General features: G+C 36.0%; 1 protein-coding gene across 4 annotated transcripts in view; it reads right to left on the minus strand.

Annotated features, from left to right (window-relative positions):
- LOC113070059 (dachshund homolog 2-like) overlaps positions 1-23295 on the minus strand; it is a 159617-nt gene that overhangs the window by 47704 nt on the left and 88618 nt on the right. For all 4 annotated transcript variants that reach the window (XM_026243219.1, XM_026243218.1, XM_026243221.1 and 1 more), the window contains exon 3: positions 4911-5042. In XM_026243219.1, coding sequence (XP_026099004.1) covers positions 4911-5042 — 132 coding nt within the window. The remainder of the gene's footprint in view (positions 1-4910; positions 5043-23295) is intronic.

A 23295-nucleotide genomic window follows, 5' to 3' on the forward strand; every position in this document is an offset into this window, starting at 1 on the left:
TTAAAAAAAGGCATTTGTGTGTTGAGTCAAGTCAAGGGAGTCTCAAAATTCACACACAAATGCAGTGAAGTTCACAGACCGCAAGCAGTTTGTAAATCAAGATATATGTGTGTGTGCATCAGAAATACATTTCTGAATCTTGTCCTGTGCATTTGTGAATCTTGAGTGCATTTGTGAATCTTCTGTGCTTTTTAAATTTTGTGTGTGCATTTGTGAATTTTGTGTGCATTTGTGTATCCTGTGTGTGTATTTATGAATTATGTGTGTGCATGTATGGATCCTGTGTGTGCAAATGTGAATGTAGTGTGTGCTTTTATCTTTATTGAGATTCTTCTGGCTCCATACTCCCCCACCTTCTCGACTCCAAACAATGCGCACCAAAGACCAATCCAATGTACTTTAGTTGGTATGGCTGGATTTTGAGAACTTAAAAAGTCCGGTCCAACACCCAAATTTTTCTTTGGTTCCTCAAAGTACCCAAGAACCCCTTTGTCTTGGAGTATCCAATTAAAAATAACAGCACTGGCCCTCGGAGTCCGCACACACATCTGTTTGAATGCCTGTCATACACAAAGTTCTGTCTTATGCATATTTGTTTATTAAAGGCCTCATGTTGAAATTTAGCTATTTTTGGTTCATCTCTTTAGGCTTGGAGGACACATTTATGGTAGGGCTGTATAAAATTGAATGATTGTTTATGAGCTCTTTGAGCAACCAGTCCTGGATTGTTGTCCTTTCCGATTTAGTGCATCTTGGGTAAATCTGGGTAATTTCATAGATTCTTGGTATCTGCATTATTGAGTACTGAAATTGAACTTCCGCATTTGATGATGATGTAGATCGGGTAAGAACCAATATTGAGAAAATGGCCACTGTCAGCTAGATTGTCACATTCGCATGGAACTTTCAAATTATTTGTGAAGCAGCTGTTACCTGTTACCCACTATGATAAAATGAATGAATAATGAATGAATCTATGTATGAATATATCATCACAAAGTGAATGACTGCCAAAGAAAAAGAAAAACATAGTAGTTTTTCCAGGGCTAATCATTGTAAATAACTGTATAATAATTATACAATATCTGAGATAATTATCCATAACGTACACATCTAGTTGCAAAAGTTCAAATATTTCAGTAGACCACAAACACAAATTTTATCCAAAAGCTGCACACAGCTCCTGCACCACTCTCAACTGAAAACGAATGAATAAAAGTATGTTTGTCACACTGAATTAAATGGCTTAAGATAATGAGAGCCAAATATTAACTTTCTGGTACAAGTCTACCTTTTATTTCTTTAACATGCGACAGTATGGACGAAACTGGTTGCAATTCACCCTGATTTGAAAGCCAAAGATTTGATCTAGCCCTATCAGATCTGACCCCACAAACACATGCCTATAGTGCTGGGTCTGTGCTTACTGTGTTTCACGGCCTGGGACGGTTGTTCACTCAGCACGCTTACATCCGCAAACAGGACTGAAATTTGATTCTGTGTGATTCTCAGTTTCCATTGATGCAGTTCTCTCCATCTCTATCTCTCTAATCATCAAGATTAGCTCTATCGGCAGCCAGAGTACATTAGAGGATGTGTGATTGAGTGCGAGACAGACGTCTTCTCTCCACCCCTGGCACTGGCTCTTCCTTCTCTCTCCTGCTCTCTATTCTCTCGCCATCATCTTTCTGTCACTACACACACACTCTGTTTCTCTCCAAATGAATGGACCAAATTCAAAGGTGATTTGTATTCAGTCTCAAGTGTTGATCTACTGTAAGAGCAGGATTTTGGTAAAGCTTGCCCTTGAACTGTCACTGATTCCAATAGAATGAATGAGCGAATGGCGATAACACTTGTGGCTGCACATCATTTGATTTTGACATGACTTAAACTACATAAAAAAATAAATAAAAATAATATATATATATCTAAACAGCTGACACACATGCTTGTCCTAAAGACATTTTGTAGGTCGTTTGCATTTGATAGTTATTAAAATTCTTCTTCTCACCAAGGCTAAATTTATTTTTATATATATATAAAAAAAAAATAGTCAAACAGTAATATTGTGAAATATTAGGTAACACTTTATAATAACGTTCTGTTATAAATTATTTATAAATTATTAGTTAATGATGAACTAATCATTTACAAAACATAACTATACTTTCATAAATGATTATTAAGTCATAAGTTAACATTTTAGTAACGTTTTATTAATTCAGTTATAAGTCACTTATAAGTTATTAGTTAATGATGAACAAATCATTTACAAAACTTTTTTTAAGATAACTTAGAACACATTTGTAAATCGTTGGCATACCACTTATTAATCATTTATGAACATATAGTCATGTTTTGTAAATGATTTGTTCATAATTAACTAATAACTTATAAGTGACTTATAACTGAATTAATAAAACATTACTAAAATGTTAACTTATGACTTATTAATCATTTATAAATGTATAGTCATGTTTTGTTAATGATTAGTTCATCATTAACTAATAATTTATAAATGACTTATAACAGAACGTTATTAATTTCTAAAGGATTATGTGACACTGAAGACTTTTACAATATAATAATAGAAACGTTATCTTAAATTGTAAAAAATATTTCACAGCATTACTGTATTTTTATCAAAGAAATGTAGCCCCGGTGAGCAGAAGAGACTTCTGTCAAAAACGATAAAAAATTGTAATTACAAACTTCTGCCCAGTAGTTTATATGCCTGTTTTATGTCCCGTTTTCCCCCTCTTTTTTTTTGCTTTATCCTTAAACAAATTTAACTGCAAATTTAAACCGGTTGCACACTGATACAAGGAGTGAATTGCTGGTGTTAATGTCTCCTTCTACATATTCACACACGCTCTGTGTTTCTGTTCACATATTTGTGTGTTGTACGTGTATGTAAGCATTATTGGTCTTTGCAATAACAACGGATGGCATTTTGGTCTGTGCTCGCAGTAGTTGACTGTGATAATAAAGAATGACATTTTACTTTGCGTGTGTGTGTTTGTGTGTTCAGTGATGGTAACATAACAATCTAAATGCACAGTCAGGTGGGGAACATTAAAGACGTCATTAGCCTCAATAAAGCTCAGCAGAAAAGAGAGGGTTGCGTGGGCAAGAACCCATTACCTCAGGTCACGTGCCTGTGTGCGCGTGTGTGTTGAGGTGATTAGACTGTTGAACACTTCCTAACATTGCTCTTCATTTTTATATTGTGAATATCTATAGCCTGCACTGGTAAGTGATTCAAAGCTAGTGAGTCATAAACTGGTCAAAGCTAAAGGCTGTGTAGCCCTGCAGATCAGAAATGTGTTTGGTTGTTGCAGTGGATTTGATGTGTTTGATTACCAGGTGAGGAGCTCACAAGTGATTCTACTGAACTGTGGGCAGGTGCAATAACTCAAACGTGAGAACATAGCAAATCTACAAACTAGAAAAGTGAAAACACACTGTTTTCGTGCCAATATCTTTAAATGCAAATGAGCTGCTGCTGCTCCCTGCCCTCTTTTCCAGAATATGTGCCTTTACAGCTCTTACCTCAAATACTCTGCCAACAAACATCTGTTGATTGATTATCCTGTATATTGTGCTTAAATTATGTGTTTTAAAGCCACATAAGATCAAACTTATGATAAAGCATTTTCTGGGTGCACAGAAAGCAGCTTTCACATGGCATGTGAGTCCTAAACTAAGTTCTCTTTCATGTCTTATTGTGCTTAAACTGTCAAATACACAAAAGGTTATGTTAAAAACACATTACAGAAACCGTCGGTTATGTCTGTTAAGGTAAACAGCTAATAATGAAATTGCATGTTTATATTAGTTCTGTGTATTAAGTGACAGCAATGTAATATGCAGTACCTATACTGCTGTCTACGCTGTAAATATGAATAAAAACAGAAAATCACTCACTGCTCTTAACTGAATAACTTCTATAGCTTTAATAAGAAGACATTTCTGACTTGAATTCTTTTAAATGCTCTAGTGTGAAGATAAACATTGTGGACTGTGTGCAGCTCACTCAGGGCGGAGTTGTGGGCGGGGCCTGAGCAATATGACGCCATGATAATCAAAGCGCATGTCTAATGAGAATGATTTTGGTTTAATGGGGATTAAAAAATAAGGAATTTTTAATGTTTATCTTCACACTAGACCCATAGAGATTGGCTCTGGATTGGTCTACCGTGTACAGTGCGTATCAGAAACGAAACGCTCATTGCCATGACAGAATGACAGCCCTGTGGAGACTTGTTGATACATAGAAAATATGGTATCAATTGTGCCTCACCAATTCGAGCCGGAGTCTGATGATGAAATGGTTGAACTGGCTGATCGACAAGAGACTGATTCGCAAGCACGACTGGAGCAGGACGTTTCTCAGTGGTAAGTGTAAAGTGTTAACAAGTTTATGGTAATTATAAGATGTGATCAAATAAATTTACTCTCACAGCGTAAGATACAGCATCTTCTCCACATGTTAACCACAAGGAAATTTGACTGTGTTTGTGGCCGGTACATATGTGTAGAGCCGTAACAGAATAAGATTTGAATTCCTCCTGACTTGTTTAGGTAACTCTTTTTCTTTTTTTTTTACTTTATTAATTGTGGTTTTTGCAGTTTATAAAGTATACACAACCCACACTACTACAAACTTGGGGTTTGTAAATCTTAATAACAATTTTTTTTTTGTCTCTAAATATTTTTTTACATTTAATTCATTTATTTAAATGAACTAGTAATATTCTGAAATTTTATCAAAATTTTAAATAACAGTTTTCTATTTTACAACATTTTTAAATATAATTTATATATAGAGTATGACATTTTTATATTTATATATCATACTTTTTCAATCAAAAGTTTGAGTGTCTTTGTATGTGTGTGACTCTGACCTGCACTGGAGTTCAGCTCCTCGTTCTCTGACTCGGTCCCGTTCTGGCTTCCTGCTCCGTGAATGCTGCTCATGGCCATCAGTTTCATCTTCTGGAGTTTCATAGCTTCAGCCATGGCTGCTGCCGTCAGACCTGTACAGCACACACACACATACAGAGGTAAGTGTACTGTATCTGTTCACTTTTACACCTGGTGTAACACCCGTCTGAGGAGATCTGATCTCAAATGAACAACCGACACAAATCGCTCGCCTGGTATTAACATGCATCTCATGTGAACAGAGGTTGTCAAAAGAAAGCTCTCTGATATGACTTCATCACTTTCTACCCTAGTGTGTTGATAAAACACAAAAAGTCACAGATATTGAAAATGCATAGTTTTGCATTTCCCTAATTAGTACTGGTCGAGACTGCCGCCCACCGGCAGAATGTGGCCCTCTGGAAGAGGAGGGAGGGATCTACTCGTGGTCCTGTGCTAGTGTGTGTAAGTGTGTGTGTGTCCCACGAGGATTTCCCAGTGTTACTCACTGTCTCACACACGCTTCCCGACTCAACCCTCCTCTCATCGAGGGCTCCTCAGCCCTGGAAGCCATCATCACTCAGCCCAATTAGGCCCCTAATTAATTCAATTAAACAACGGAGGGACACATTAAGTATTTCATTAAGTGACGATGCCATGCCTTCTCACACTCCGCTCTTGAAATTTCCCCACAAATCAGGTTGGGAGGAAGTGATGGCCCACGTCCTGTGTCTTTTTCCCCAGGTTCAGACAATGGATGTCACCTTGATCTAATTCATTAAAAATTTTGCCTCCAACGGAATACGTGAACTAGCGCAGAAAAGAAGGCCAAAGAAAATTCCTTTATCCTCACTTTCACACGCTCTGCATGGATTTGGAAGCAGAGGGCACTTCTTCTCCCATAGGGCCGTGCGAAAATGAACAGCGCTTACGGCTGAAAATTAACAACGACACTGGTTTTGCTTTCTGTGACAGCCGACAAGCCAAATAAACTAGCAAATTATTCATTCTTCAAAAAATACAAGTTGTGTATATGCTGGACTGGAGTGGGAGATAACGGCAAGTATTTTTCTAGATTAATGCCAGGCAAAAGTGGCAAAAATGTTTTTAAATTAAATATCAGTACTTACTGCTAAGTAACAAGTAATTGATAACACACACACACACATACATATATATATATATATATATATATATATATATATATATATATATATATATATATACACACACACATACATACCATTTTTGCAAAAGAACTTACATTTGTAAAGTTTATAGTAAAATATTAGCTTATTAGTTAAAACTACTATTATAATTATTATTATTATTATTATTATTATTATTGCTACACAATTTATAATATTATCAATATTTAACTGTAAACAAAGCTTATACTATTATTACTATTTTTAGCAATATTATTTAAAGCAATTTTTATTAGCTTTATTAATTCAAAAGTAATATTACCAATATTAATCACTGATATTTATAACATTTGTATTTTACAGTTATTATTGTTATTGCTAACAAGCAATAACAATATTAATAAGAACATTAATTAATAAGAATATTAATTAAATTTATTAATGCAGAATATTATATATATTTATATATAAACATAATAATATAATTATACATTTTATAATTTAATATTAATTATTATTGGTTACTGAAAGCATAATTAAATGATCCAAAACATAATGAATGTTCTAAATATTTAATATTTAAACATGGTACTACATGTAATGACAAACTACAGACAAATAAAGCAAACCGTGGTTTTATCGGTTTGTGGTAACATTTCATAGAAGGGTCCTTCAGAGTTCTGTTTCTGGAAAATGTACGAGTACTAAAGTGGCGGAGAAGCATCAGATAATTTCCTGAGGGGTCCAAATAAACTGTGCAAACTAAACACGATCGTTTATACAGAATACAACGAGTAGAAAAATAGAGGAAAAAAGCACTCACAATTGGTGCATTGTCTCAGCACACACACACTATAAGTCCCTCCCGTCTCCTGATACTATGTCAAGGAGAAGCCCCGAGATCAAACGGCGTACGTAACAGTAATTGATGTTTGAGGAAAGTCGCGACCCGCGGAAATGGGAGCCGGCGGATGAAAGGCGAGTGCTGTTTTGCAGGGGTGGACAAACAGATTGCTTATTGTTTGCCTTTCATATGGCCCTTCAGATCTACAAGTCTCTCTGCCTCAGACTCCTGCTTTGAACACTCAAGGTATCACCCCCCTGCCGCATGAATGGAGGGTGCTTGGGCACGTCCCGAGGAGGGGGAACACATCTATCCTCCTTTCCTCGCCCCATTCTCCCTCGTTCTCAAGATCTGACAGGTCCATCTCGGTCACTAATGGTTCACCTGGTTTGGAAGTGAGGAGGTGAGCCGAAGGCCTGGACGACGGCTTTTGTAGTCTCGAGGGGGGTCAGGTACAGGCCAGTCTGGATTCCTCTGCTGTGACGTGCCTGAATTGGTCCTTTTTCATACCTAGACAACAATGTCCCATTTAATTAAAGAGTGGTATGAGAAAAGGTAGATTCCGAAGCGAAGGAAAAATTGATCCAGAGGAGTTGCTTTTGATCTCAGAGTCAGTGAACGTTACATCAATGGATGCTTTTCAGCATCAAGAGGCTCTCGGTTTCACTGCGTTTAACTTTGTCTGTCTTTACCACGGTAATGAAACGTTAAAGACCCAGGTAAAAAACATGGAGGCAATTGCACCTGAGATTACAGCCTTGAATTGGGTTACATGTCATTGTCCCATGTTTTTGGTTCATTCCAAGGCTAAAATGGCTTTAGTTAGTAGAAATACGCAAAGGTGGATTCTAATAATAATGATAATAATATTAATTATTATTATAAATAAAACTTTTAATTAATTACTGCTGTAATTATAAACTAAAACTAAAACAAGGTTGAGAAAGAAATAGAAACAAAACAGCAAAATAAACCGCACACATAACATGCCTGTGAGAACAAGCCTGGAGAGATCATGTTTTCTACAAAGAGGGTCAGTCAAGCACTCCCTCCGTTTCATGCACCGGACGCATTATTGCATTTCTCCTTTTCAGACGAAACGAGGGTAAAAAAGAGAAAGGAATGGTGTCTTTTCTTTGCTTTGACTGAGCGTCTCAGGAAAAAGTATCAGATTTGTGCACAGGACATGAAGGGAAAAAACAGGCAGAGCATCTCCACTGATTCACTGAAGAGTAAATATTACTGTCTGATTTCAGTAAACCGAGAATGGACAAAAAGGTAGAAGAAGGGAGGGCAGAGGGAGATGGGGGCGGTATACTGTATTTAATTCACCTTTGGAATTTCCGAATGGTTGGAACAAGGGATGAGTTGAACGCCTGACAAAGGCATATGGCCGGCGGGCGAAACTGGACTCTGCTGCTTTTCACCCACGACGTGAGAAAGAGAGAGAGAAATGGGGCGCGATGGAAGTTGTAAATAAAAGCCCAAATGAATGCTGAGATTTACGCCTCATGACCCCACTGTTTGTGTGAAACCCACTGGAGGACTGATTCAACTAAATCTAGGTTATGTGTTAGTTTCCACCAACCAGAGTTTCCTCCCGAAGTGGGGCTGGATACGAATGGCTCAGATGAACCTTAACTATTGATCAAATCAGTTTAGAGTCATTTCAAAGAAAAGACTTTGATTTGGAGAAACATATCAAGTTTTAACAGAATCACGACTGGATATTAATGTTTCATAATCCATCTATGGAATCAGTTTTAAAAAATACCAGACATTTTTGAGGTTCTATTCCATTAACGATTTTTGAACGTTGGAATATTTTTACGAGTGTGAATGGAAGATTTAAAAAAATACTATTAATTTTGATGGATACAAATGGTTTAAGTCAGAGGTCCCTAACCACGGGGGTTGCGACCCACTACCAGGCCATGGAAGAATTGCTAACGGGTCGCAAGAACGTTCTGGGAAAAATGTGTATACTGTAGATATGAAACTCTTTTCTTCTTGCTTACATATATGTAAGCAAGAACCGGTCCATGGTGTAAAAAAAGCTTGAAGACCCCTGGTTTACGTAAATCTAAACTACTACTATTAACAAAATCAATGAATTATTGGTTTGAATTGGTCTCCCTTATTCACTGAATCTTTAAGTGTCGTTCTTGAGACTGTGCATTAACCAAGCGTGACACGAGAAGCAACAAACACGTTTATCTTAAGCTCTACAGTGTGTGCTAGTTCTTATTTATTGACCAGTGAACAGGACTGCCTGGGGTCGAGGGGTCTCCCTGATCCTGAGTCAGCTCATGTGGGTCTGTGAGTGAGCCCAATATGAGCGAGACTCTGTGATTACTTTTAATGAAGGCAGATGCTGATGTGGAGTTCTGCCATTATTGGAGCAGAGAAGAGATGATACACACACACAGCGTGGGAATGAGGGCACTGACGGCCGTACCCAGAGGACAGGCAGAGGAGCTGGGTGGACAAAAGAAAGGAGGAACAGAAAGAAAGATTTAATGTAACACCATGAACAGATGACGCGTCACGACGGCTCGAGGCTGTCTACAATAAACACAAAATGTTCACTAACACAGATAAATCAGCTGTAAATGCCATGTCAAACCTCAGCTATGGGAAAATGGGAGAACAACTTTAAAACATTATTTTCGAATGAAATCAGTTCTTTTGAAAATGTCCTTAATATATGAAATAAATATGATTTTAAGTATTAAAGCAGAGACCAGGAAGATTACTTAGAAGTTTATTTAAATATATTTCACAATATACTGCACAATTTTAATACTTTTCAACCAATTTACTCTCAGGTTCAAAAACTAGCACTTTTCCGGTATTTTCCTGTATATTCCTGGCACTTCCCTACATTTCAAGTGGTTGTGGGTATGATAAAGCATTGGATGCAAACGTATCAAAATTTTCTACCGAAATCATCCAGGATCTCTACATTTTCTTTAATTTGAGATACATTTCTAATCTAGTATGCAAATTGGGATATGGTTTCTGATGTGACATGAAACATGGGAGAGAGATGTTTTTTTGTGGTTATCTGCAGAACTCCACAGACATTATGAGGAGACTCAGTATGACGATGTCTCTCTTCGGCATAAATGTGCCGACAAAACCGACAAATTGGGCCATAACATTATCCCTCATTGCTCCTCATTTCCTCTACATTACGTAAAAAAATAAAACATTAATATAAACCCTCCTCATAATTTCTGAGGCAATTAAAGGTAAAAGCGGACCAATTTACCACCCGCTATATACCAGCCCAGTTTAATGTTTAATAGCAGTGCCTTTAATTGTAGTATTGTGTTATTTATTTGTATTTTTTTGGCATTAATAGGTGCTGAGGCCCTAGTGGCCACTAGACACAGGTGATAATTATCCAGTGCAGCAGTGGCAGCATCAAGGTAAACATTACAGCATATTATTCTCCTATCAAACAAAAATAAGCAGTTAATTAACTCCCTGCAGCAGTAATCGCTTCTTTATTTATTCGTTTTTATTATTTGTGCAAGTCCCACATCTAGTTTCTAGTGCTGTGTCACACACTTTTGCATATTTCTATCATGCACTAAAAGTAATGGACCAAAAGTTGCTCACTTAATGCACTACTAGACGTCTAGAGGTGACATTTTATGCTGATCTGATATCAGTGCACTGCTATATGTATATTATGTATATAAGTTTTCAAAAATATTTGACAAAAAAAGCTTGATTTATACATTTGAAAAAACTGTTTTGTGGTTTTTGTTTTGTTTTGCAAATCTTCTGAAGTGTGAGGGACAGCCTAAAATTTAGTTTGTTATTTGCAAAAAAATCTTCCCTGCACGACAGTTCTCAGTTCACAAATGTACATATTTAAAATGAGCGCACAAAACCACATATTCTGAAAAATATCTGGTAGGGCTATTATTGTTAATAATTATCATACATTTTTGAGATGACATGGAAAAGTTCTATGGAAGCATATGGGTAGCAATATTCAATTTGGGATGTAATGTGCAAAATGACAATGCAATATGTAAAATGACAATACAGTTCTGTTCCAATATGTAAAAATGTATTTCCAATACATTTGTGCAACGTTTGGTGCAAAATGAAAATGAAAATTAAATTACAAAAATGCATAAAGTTCAGTTGAGTTGACACAAAGGGTATTTAAAATATGAAATACTATTTTTTTTTCTTTTCTTTTTTAAATAAACCCTAAAATGTTAAGTTTAATATTTTTAATCCTAATAATTTATGATTTGAGATATTTTTCCTTATTATGAGCATGGGACTACAGGCATTTTGATGACATATACATACATACATATACATTTTATATATATATATATATATATATATATATATATATATATATATATATATATATATATATATATATATATATATATATATATATATGTATGTATATAATACAAATCTTAATAGATACATTTGAAAAATTGTGTTACGAGGTTTTTAAATTGGGTCTGGATAAAAAACCTAAACAAAAAAACTACAACTTACAGTATTTCTATTTAAGAATACATTCACCTTTAACTTCAGCTGCAGGCTCTCTATTTGGCAGGAGATACAAATCTTGCCATCAGGTTGTGTTTTATGTACTCTAGAGAAGAAACACGTGTGAATGTGGAGTGTGTGTGGAGTGTGTGGAGTGTGTGGAGTGGGCAGTGCCGACTGCAGCAGGTTTGTGAAGCACTGAGGATGAGATCTGTGATTGGCTCGTGGGCGTCATGATCTGTACGTGTCATCAACAGTCGCCCTGGAGGAGCGCAGGGCAGTGGGTGGCAGAGGCAGTGTAGATTAATAACCCTGTGTCCTGCAGTCAGACTGTGTGTGTGTGCACAATGATCAGGATGCTAAAACATCTCACAACCCAATGCAGCATGTGGATTTATCTGTATGTTCACACTTATGCCCACCCCCTTATGTTTTTCTATCAATGGCGTATATTAATTTCTGTCCATAATGTTCGTATACGCACACATAGATGCGATTGCACACTCATATACACACAAGCTGCAATCAGCAGTGATTTCGAGGCATCCCTTTAACCCCAGGAACTCGTTAATGTTTCATGGAAAGAGCCACTAGAGTCTTCACCGGCTGACTCAGAATCTCACGACTTAGCAGAAATAAATGGGCCAAGTGTTCAAAGAGTAACAAGGCACTGCTCGCTGGGCAGAAAATGAGTGGAGAGCACTTTTCCAACCTCCTCTTTCTCTCTTGCGCTGTATCTTTGGATCACATACTCCTCTATTTCGGTCTTTACAAACACTCTTTTCTTACCATCCAAAACATCCAAGAGCATTCTCAGAATATGGTTTTTAATTGTCTGGGACAGCCATTCTTACTCTCACGTCCTTCCAAACCTGCGTGCCTTTCTTTCTTCTGTGGAACATAAAAGGAGATGTTTTGCAGAGTGTCCAAGCTGTTCTTCTCTGTAAAATTAAAATAAATGGGAACTGGGACTGTTGAGCTCCCAAAATGACACAGAAGCACCATAAAAGTAGTCCATGTGATGTCATACAGTATGATAGCTTTGTGTGAGGAACAGCCTAAAGCTGTAGTTATTATTTACTAATATATCTTCCCTGTACCACAGTTTTCAATTCACATCTGCACATATTTCAAATGACTGCATAAAAATATATTGACTGAAAATGGCATTAGTTATTTTGATTCTTAGGTATATTTACTGCACGGGTATTATCATTAATTATTATTCTACTACTTTATTAAAATGAAGCTCAAAGAAAAATAAAATCTGAATATTAGATGAAAAACAAATTAACAAATTAGAAATGCTGCCTTGGTAATTACCTAAAAAATTATTACCACCCAAAAAAATTAAAAAAAATAAAAATAAAATAAATTAACTAAAAACAAATTAAATCTAAACACACTTTTATTTATATATATATATATATATATATATATATATATATATATATATATATATATATATATATATATATATATATATATATATATATATATATATATACACACTAGGGGTGTAACGGTTCACAAAATTCACGGTTCGGTTCGATACGATACACTGATGTCACGGTTCGGTTCGGTTCGGTTCGATACGTTTTAGATACAGCAAAATGTAAAAACATCTCAACTTTTCAGAATGCCGCAAGCGCACCGCGGGTCATGTGACAAGAACCAACCAATCAGCTTCATCCTTTCCCGTAACAACGTTGAGAGCTCAGCCAAGATGAAGGATCAGCTGATCATAGTTGTATATGGATTGCAATTTTGAAATAAATTTAGTAGCAGAGCTACTGCAAGCGATTTTTAGAGCTGCAAATCCATTTATCCTTCGCTGAAATTTCCGCGTCTCATGGAGAGAGCACGTCATTGTTGCTTAGCAAAGACAGACGCCTCATGAGCGCTTCTGCCCGAGCACTTTGGAAAGGAGGAGAAAGACGCGCTTAGCGTTTTCCATGCGTTTTTAGGCACGATATGTGAACGGCCCCTAAGGCGCTCGCTCACTCAGCACGCGCTGAAGGCTCGTTGCAAAATGTCGAATGCATTTAACAGACCAGAAATATAAGATCCTAAAATAACCAACAGGTCTGGTGTTTGGGTTGGATTCCCTGTAAGCTAAAGTGTCTAAATGCTGCAGGGATAGTTTGCTGCGTGCATGTTTCTCCTTTTTTTTCGTCTTTTCCCAGATAGTACTGACGCATATATCCCAGATATTCCCGCTGGTGTTTTTTTTTTTTTTTTTTTGTATTCCCGCTGGTGTACCCTGTCATGTTGCAGATGCGACATACCGTTGTTTTTTTATCCACCACTCTCTTGCCATCACCATTATAGCTTAAAGGGAATCCAAAGTGCACCCAAACACCAGACCTGTTGGTTATTGGAGGATCTTCTCATTTCTAGTCTGTTAAACGCATTGGCTATTTTGCAACGAGCCTTCAGCGCGTACTGAGTGAGCGAGCGCCTGCTGAGTAGCCTAACATAAACATATAAGATGGTGTTTTTTTCTTCTTCGGGAGTGTCAGGGGCGTTGCCTGTTACGTTGTTTGGGTTATTGGGCTACCTTGTTGAACGCATATCATTATATTTCTCACTCTCTTTTTTTTTTTTTTTCAAATATAATTAAATACTCCAACGAACCGTTCGGTATACATAATGCGTACCGCGTACCGAACCGAAAGCGTCGTACCGAACGGTTCAATACGAATACGCGTATCGTTACACCCCTAATACACACATATATAAAAAAGCACAAAATTAACTAAAATTAATTTCTTAATTTTGAAAATGTTGTCATGTTTTAGGCTTTATTTATACAGAAAAGAGCAGCTTGAACATTATGCAAATTATATTCTCTTTCATGGATGGCATTTTTGATTTAATTATCCCTGAATGAAATATGAAATATAATTAAAAAAAAACAATCACGTCTTAAGTTAAAAAGTCAATGTCAAAGTAAATATTAATTATGACATTCAAAGGAATAAAAGCTGCACATTGTGACAGATAACTTCATTTAACAGTGCTCTGTGTCTGCAGGTTTTTACTGACCACACATCAACCATGCGATCTGTGTAGAGCATTTGATAAGGATATGATAAAACTTACCGAGCAAAAATAATATCAAGGTCCAGCTTTCACAACTGACTGCCCGCACTTCATCTCATATTAATATTAATAATGATGATCAAAGTTCACATCAACCTTCCTGCTCCTGTTCAAACAAACCGGTTTAGTGCAGTCTAGAGGAGTGGGAATGTAAACTACAGTTAAGTTTATTAGTTCATAAAACCTGGTAAATTAATTTATTACTTTCACTTTCCGAACGTTGACTTCTTCAGGGATGTGTTACACAAATAGAGCGGTTGATGGAGTAAAACCCTGTTTAAATCTGTAGAAGGAAAGGATCGTGTTGATTGGTATGAAACTGATCTGCTGTAAACCCTCAGGCACCGTACCTGAAAACATCCTCGCAAACATCTTCTGACCAGCTGCGATTTTAGCGTGTCTTTCTCCTCCCAGATATGAGTGTGTGTGTACAGTATACTCATGCTCTCCTAACTGTTGTTGATCTAGATTAGTTCAGATGCAGCCGCAGGCATCAAACAAAGCAAAAGAGAGAAAACTAAATAGGTGTTTATAATTTGCTGCATTTGCAGAACCAATTGCAATTAAGTGGAAATTTGAGGTGGAATTCCATTAAAGTTTTATTAAATGACTGCACAGCTATAATACTTAACTACAGGTTTACATTTTCTGAAGGAAATGCAAGCGCTAAAAGGTTCTGAGTGGTTTTAGCACATTGCCGTGTAGTTGCTATAGGGTGTTTTTCATCTGGCAGAAAAACTCAGTTTCACTTAGAAAAGTAATAGCAAACCTCTCCTCCACAAGCAGCATGATTTGGAAGTGATGGGATATGCAGTCTAAATTTAGTTAGAGAAAACATTTAGCATCCGTTTCGAGTTTTGCCCTCATGCTATATGCTAAAAACAAACATGCTAAATTAAATGCAAAAAGGCTTTGAATGCAGACTTTATACTAACTTTTAGGGTCATTTAATTCTGATTAAGCAAATAAATACGCAACACCCATGTCTTAATAACAGTGAAGTGCTTATTCGCTTATCCCAATTTGGTGCTAACGCTAATGGCTTAGCCTCATTAATATGGTTAATTGCAGAGGCGCGGAGGTTTGACCTCCCTCACATTTCAAAGGAAGACTGAAGCTGGGCCATTAAAGACAGACCACCCAATTCTCTCTTCAGACCCCCGGGTGTTTATTTTCCCGCAACACAGCAAACCCAGAGAGTCAAGACTCTGACAAACAACGGTTTAGCTTGAGTAGCATGTGTTGTGTGTTCGACAAAACCCTTAACCTCTTTTTAATTGTTGCCCTGTGGTGAAGTAGAGTCAGTCACTTCTCCCTCTCTCTTTCTCTCTCTTTCCGTGGTCAAAGCTTTTTGATGGCCTAATCAAGAAAACTGCACTTTTTATATAAATATGTATTAGCGAAGGGAATTACGTTGAAATTATGGTTGACTTCTGAAAGTCGTTTTGATGTGTTTGCCAGTTGTTGAGCATCTATTGTAGTTCATGGAAATGCATGAGAAGCTGTAGTGAATATAATCAACAAACCCCTATCAATCTAACTCAAGTTTTAAAAACCAAAGATATGTTTTCAATTTGTATATAGTTGCAGAATTTATACATAATATATAATAAATATATACTGTTATTTTACTACAAATGTATACTTTGATATATATATGTATGTATATATATATACATACATACATGCATACAGAATTCATACACATACATTAAAATAAATTATATAATATTAATATATGCATATATATATATATATATATATATATATATATATATATATATATATATATATATATATATATATTGTACAAAATGTGTTTAGATATTTTTACAAATTACATAAATTTTATAAATAAGGGGACTATCTTGTATAGCCTCAGGACCTATATATTAAAATACGTAATACGTTTTTTTTTTCAGTAATAAAAGTAAATAAATTTTATGTAGATTATATGTAATAGTATTTTGTTGTAAAACATAATTCAGAATGATTTATTTATAGCTTTGAAAAATAATTTACAATGTGCATCACTTAAGTGATCAAATTAAAATGATTTAAATTTGGATTAAATTACTACTCGCTTTAACTTACACTTAATGTGCATAACTTGGATGCATACATTGTATAAAAATATGTAAAGATATAAAACATTCAGTGTCTCAAACCATAAAATATGTTCTCTCTCTCTCTCTCTCTAAGACTTGGTGGCTCCTGTTTGACTGAAGTACAGAAAAGGAAACAGCAGAGCAACTGTAACCATCTTTAAGAAGCGTGTTGTAGGAAGAGAGAAAGTGGGTGGCTTCGAGCCTGTCCAAATGAGTTTAATATGATTGATGAGATCTCCTTCCTGCTCCTTCTCTCTCCGTCTGAGAAAGCTGACTTCCATCATGAGCTGATACTGGAGCGGCCCTCCCACTGAAGGCAAGGTGCATCCAAGAGCCGAAACAATAGTGACAGGCGGGCCGGCTGGGGGTTTGCTCGTAGGATTAGCTCCAGTAGCCATAATAAATGAAACAAGAGGACCCAAATGAAAACAGTTGGGCGCTGACTGGCGGAGGGGCTGATGGGAAGTGGCAGGCTCTGCCGGCCCCCGGGCGCCGAATTAGTTTTGCCACTCGATAATTTGACTGATCCACTCCAGTGGCCGGAGAAAGCCAGAGAAAAGAGAACTAGAGAGACAGAAAGAGAGAGAAGTAGGAAGGTGGAAGGAGAAGACTGATGCAGTATCTCACTGCACCTGTTGAGATGCCTTTACTCTCTCTCTCAAACACACACAAACATTTAACATCTCTAGTACGGCTGCTCCTGAACAGCATGATGGGAAGGCTCTCACAGGAAAGGGATGTGTCTTATTCTATGACATCATCCTGCAGAAGGGCTGGACGACTGAGTCCCAAACTTGCAGCTGCAAGCAAATTAAGAAAATGTACATGACGTACAGAATATAAAATAATATATAGAGTGTTTTTTTTTCCCTATATTTGTCAGCATATTTTATAATAACTGGTACTAGGGAAACTGTGAAAAAGGTAGTGTACAAATATCAGTAACAATAATAACTAGATAGTAAAGTTTGTTTTCAAACTTTAAGTTGGCTTGAAAAAGCCTGGCCAGAAAGTTAGAAAAATGTAGAAAGTTTGAAAAGCTTAAAAAGTTTTAAAAATGTAAAAGTTTGAAAAGTTAAGAAGTTTAAAAAAGAAAGTGATTAACATATTACTAGCATTATAAGCAAGTGACTACCATGTCGTTAGCATGATTAGCAAAGTTGTTAACATGTTTCTAGCATGTTGAGAGCATGATTTTAGCATGATTAGCATTTTGCTAGCATGTTTCTAGCATGTGACTAGCATGTTTCTAGCATGATTAGCATGTTGCTAGCATGTCGCTAACATTTTGCTAGCATGATTAGCATGTTGCTAGCATGTTTGTAGCATGATTAGCATGTTGCTAACATGTTTCTAGCATGATTAGCATGTGGCTAGCATGTTGTTAGCATGTTTCGAGCATGATTAGCATGTTGCTAGTATGTCGCTAACATTTTGCTAGCATGATTAGCATGTTGCTAGCATGTTTGTAGCATGATTAGCATGTTGTTAACATTTTAGTAGCATGATTAGCATGTGGCTAGCATGTCTCTAGCATTATTTTCATGTTGCTAGCATTTTATTAACATGATTAGCAAGTGACTAGCATGTCGTTAGCATGTTTGTAGCATGATTAGCATTTTGCTAGCATTTTGCTAGCATGATTAGCATGTTACTAGCATTCCACTAGCATGTTTGTAGAATGATTAGCATGTTGTTAACATTTCGCTAGCATTTTGTTAGCATGATTAGCATGTTGCTAATATGTTTGTAGCATGATAAGCATGTTGCTAGCATGTCGCTAGCATGTTTGTAGCATTATTAGCATTTTGCTAACATGTTTCTAGTATGATTAACATGTTGCTAGCATGTTGCTAGCATTTTTGTAGCATGATTAGCATGTTGTTAGCATGTAACTAACATTTTGCTAGCATGATTAGCATGTTGCTAGCATGTTTCTAGCATGATTAGCATGTTGCTAGCATGTTTCTAGCATGATTAGCATGTGGCTAGCATGTTGTTAGCATGTTTCTAGCATGATTAGCATGTTTACTAGCATGTCGCTAACATTTTGCTAGCATGATTAGCATGTTGCTAGCATGTTTGTAGCATGATTAGCATGTTGCTAACATGTTTCTAGCATGATTAGCATGTGGCTAGCATGTCTCTAGCATGTTGTTAGCATGTTTCTAGCATGATTAACATTTTGCTAGCATGTCGCTAACATTTTGCTAGCATGATTAGCATTGTGCTAGCATGTTTGTAGCATGATTAGCATGTTGTTAACATTTTAGTAGCATGATTAGCATGTGGCTAGCATGTCTCTAGCATGTTGTTAGCATGTTTCTAGCATGATTAGCATGTTGCTAGCATGTCGCTAACATTTTGCTAGCATGATTAGCATGTTGCTAGCATGTTTGTAGCATGATTAGCATGTTGCTAACATGTTTCTAGCATGATTAGCATGTGGCTAGCATGTCTCTAGCATGTTGTTAGCATGTTTCTAGCATGATTAGCATTTTGCTAGCATGTCGCTAACATTTTGCTAGCATGATTAGCATGTTGCTAGCATGTTTGTAGCATGATTAGCATGTTGTTAACATTTTAGTAGCATGATTAGCATGTGGCTAGCATGTCTCTAGCATGATTTTCATGTTGCTAGCATTTTATTAACATGATTAGCAAGTGACTAGCATGTCGTTAGCATGTTTGTAGCATGATTAGCATGTTGCTAGTATGTCTCTAGCATGTTTTTAGAATGATTAGTATACAACTAGCATGTTGCTAGCATGATTAAAATGTGACTAGCATGTGGCTAGCATGGCTAGCAAGTGACTAACATGTTTCTATGCTAATCCAGGTAAAACCAATTGATTCAGTTAGAAACCAGCTAAGACCAGCGTGACAGTGGCCAAAACTACTTTAAAACCATGTTAAAAGCATGTTTTTGACATGATTATCAAGTTACTAACATGTTGTTAACATGTTTCTATGATAATCGAGCTAAAACCAGTTGATTCAGTTAGAAACCAGCTAAGACCAGCTTGACAGTGGCCAAAACCACTTTAAACCATGTTAGAAGTATGTTTCTAGTCTGATTAGCAAGTTACTAGCATGTTATTAACATGTTTCTATGATAATCTAGTTAAAACCAGTTGATTCAGTAAAGAAAACCACCTAAAACCAGCTAAGACCAGCTAAAGCCAGCTTGACAGTGGCCAAAACCACTTTAAACCATGTTAGAAGTATGTTTCTAGTCTGATTATCAAGTTACTAACATGTTGTTAACATGTTTCTATGATAATCTAGCTAAAACCAGTTGATTCAGTAAAGAAAACCACCTAAAACCAGCTAAGACCAGCTAAAGCCAGCTTGACAGTGGCCAAAACCACTTTAAACCATGTTAGAAGTATGTTTCTAGTCTGATTAGCAAGTTACTAACATGGTATTAACATGTTTCTATGATAATCTAGCTAAAACCAGTTGATTCAGTAAAGAAAACCACCTAAAACCAGCTAAGACCAGCTAAGGCCAGCGTGACAGTGGCCAAAACCACTTTAAAACTTGTTAGAAGTATGTTTCTAGTCTGATTAGTGAGTAACTAGCATGTTGTTAGCATGTTTCTATGCGAATCTGGCAAAAACCAGCTAAAAACAGTGGATTCAGTAAAAACCAGCTAAAACCCAGCTAAGACCAGCGTGAGAGTGGTCAAAACCACTTAAAAACCAGTTTGGGAGACTAGCCAAAACAACTGATCAGCTTAGGCTGGTTTTAGCTGTATTGTCAGTAGAGAGTTTTTAAGGTTTGCCCTGGTAGTAGACAGCTTAAATATATTATAAGCCTTATTTTTCAAAAGTTTGTACCCCCGCAATGAAAGTCTATGGGATTTAAGGTGGTTTTGGTAGTCTGGTTTACGAAAACCATAAGCAGAATCAGTTAGAAAAGATATAGCAACCCGAGTCAGACCAGTCTGAAGGTCTGACCCGAGTTTGGTGGTTCTAGCTTGAAAGCTCTAGGAGGAGATAGTGTTTAAAATTTGGCTCAGAAGAATAATAATAATAACTAGATAAAAAAGTTCGTCAAGACAAACTTTAAGTTGGCTTGAGAAAGCCTGACCAGAAAGTCTGAAAAGTTTGAAAAGTTTGAAAAGTTTAAGAAGTTTAAAAAGTTTTAAGTTTGACGGTTTTCAGTCTGAGATAGATAGATAGATAGATAGATAGATAGAGTTTGAAGATAGATAGATAGATAGAGTTTGAATATAGATAGATAGATAGATAAAGTTTGAAGATAGATAGGTAGATAGATAGAGTTTGAAGATAGTGTTTGAAGATAGATAGATAGATAGATAGATAGATATATAGATAGATAGATAGATTAGTTTTAATATAGATGGATAGAGAGATAGATTAGTTTTAATATAGATGGATAGATAGATAGATTAGTTTTAATATAGATAGATAGATAAGTTTTAATATAGATAGATAGATAGATGGATAGATAGATACAGTCAGAAGATAGATAGATACAACCATAAGATAGATAGAAAGATTAGTTTTAATATAGATAGATAGAAAGATAGATTTAGATAGATAGATTAGGTTTAATATAGCATGTTGCTAGCATGATTTTAGCATGATTAGCATGCGACTAGCATGTTGCTAACATGATTTTAGCATGATTAGCATGCGACTAGCATGATTCTAGCATGATTAGCATGTTGCTAGCATGATTTTAGCATGATTAGCATGCGACTAGCATGTTGCTAGCATGATTTTAGCATTATTAGCATGTTGCTAGCATGATTTTAGCATGATTAGCATGCGACAAGCATGTTGCTAGCATGATTTTAGCATGATTAGCATGTTGCTAGCATGATTTTAGCATGATTAGCAGGCAACTAGCATTTTGCTAGCATGATTTTAGCATGATTAGCATGTTGCTAGCATGATTAGCATGCGACTAGCATGTTGCTAGCATGATTGTAGCATGATTAGCATGTTGCTAGCATGATTGTAGCATGATTAGCATGTTGCTAGCATGATTTTAGCATGATTAGCATGTTGCTAGCATGATTTTAGCATGATTAGCATGTTGTTAGCATGATTAGCATGCGACTAGCATGTTGCTAGCATGATTTTTAGCATGACTAGCATGCTGCTAGCATGATTTTAGCATGATTAGCATGCTACTAGCATGTTGCTAGCATGATTTTAACATGATTAGCATGTTGCTAGCATGATTTTAGCATGATTAGCATGTTGCTAGCATGATTTTAGCATGATTAGCATGCGACTAGCATGTTGCTAGCATGATTTTAGCATGATTAGCATGTTGCTAGCATGATTAGCATGTTGCTAGCATGATTTTAGCATGATTAGCATGCGACTAGCATGATTTTAGCATGATTAGCATGCGACTAGCATGTTGCTAGCATGATTTTAGCATGATTAGCATGTTGCTAGCATGATTTTAGCATGAATAGCAGGCGACTAGCATGTTGTTAGCATGATTTTAGCATGATTAGCATGTTGCTAGCATGATTTTAGCATGATTTTAGCATGATTAGCATGCGACTAGCATGATTTTAGCATGATTAGCATGTTGCTAGCATGATTTTAGCATGATTAGCATGTTGCTAGCATGATTTTAGCATGATTAGCATGCGACTAGCATGTTGCTAGCATGATTTTTAGCATGACTAGCATGTTGTTAGGATAGATAGATAGATAGATAGATAGATAGATAGATAGATAGATAGATAGATAGATAGATAGATAGATGAGTTTGAATATAGATAGATAGATAGATGAGTTTGAATATAGATAGATAGATAGATGAGTTTGAATATAGATAGATAGATAGATAGATAGATAGATAGATTAGTTTTAATATAGATAGATAAGTTTGATAGATAGATAGATAGATAGATAGATAGATAGATAGATAGATTAGTTTTAATATAGATAGATAAGTTTGATAGATAGATAGATAGATAGATAGATAGATAGATAGATAGATAGATAGATAGATTAGTTTTAATATAGATAGATAGATGAGTTTGAATATAGATAGATAGATAGATGAGTTTGATTATAGATAGATGAGTTTGATTATAGATAGATAGATAGATGAGTTTGATTATAGATAGATGAGTTTGATTATAGATAGATAGATAGATTAGTTTTAATATAGATAGATGAGTTTGATAGATAGATAGATAGATAGATAGATAGATAGATAGATAGATAGATAGATAGATAGATAGATAGAGTTTGAATATAGATAGATAGATGAGTCTGAATGAGTTTGAATGGGTTAGTAATAGTACATAGGTTAGTCTGATTGAGTCTAATGGGCTTCAGTGTGTTTAGATTTGAATTTTTGACAGTTGGAGTTCACGGAATGTTCAGATGAGCAGAGGCTTTTCAATGCAAGTCTATGGGATTTTTATGATTTTTAATCTTCAGTTTTATGAAAAGTATAAGTCCGATCAGTTAGAAAAGATATAGCACACCCGGCGAGATTAGTCTGAAGAGCTGGGCCGAGTTTGGAGTCTGTAGAGTTAAAGCTCTAGGAGGAGTTAGAGTTGATAATTTTGTCTCAGAAGAATAATAATAATAACTAGATAAAAAAGTTCGTCAAGACA

The sequence above is a fragment of the Carassius auratus genome, unplaced genomic scaffold, assembly GCF_003368295.1.
Source record: "Carassius auratus strain Wakin unplaced genomic scaffold, ASM336829v1 scaf_tig00002951, whole genome shotgun sequence".
NCBI lineage: Eukaryota > Metazoa > Chordata > Actinopteri > Cypriniformes > Cyprinidae > Carassius > Carassius auratus.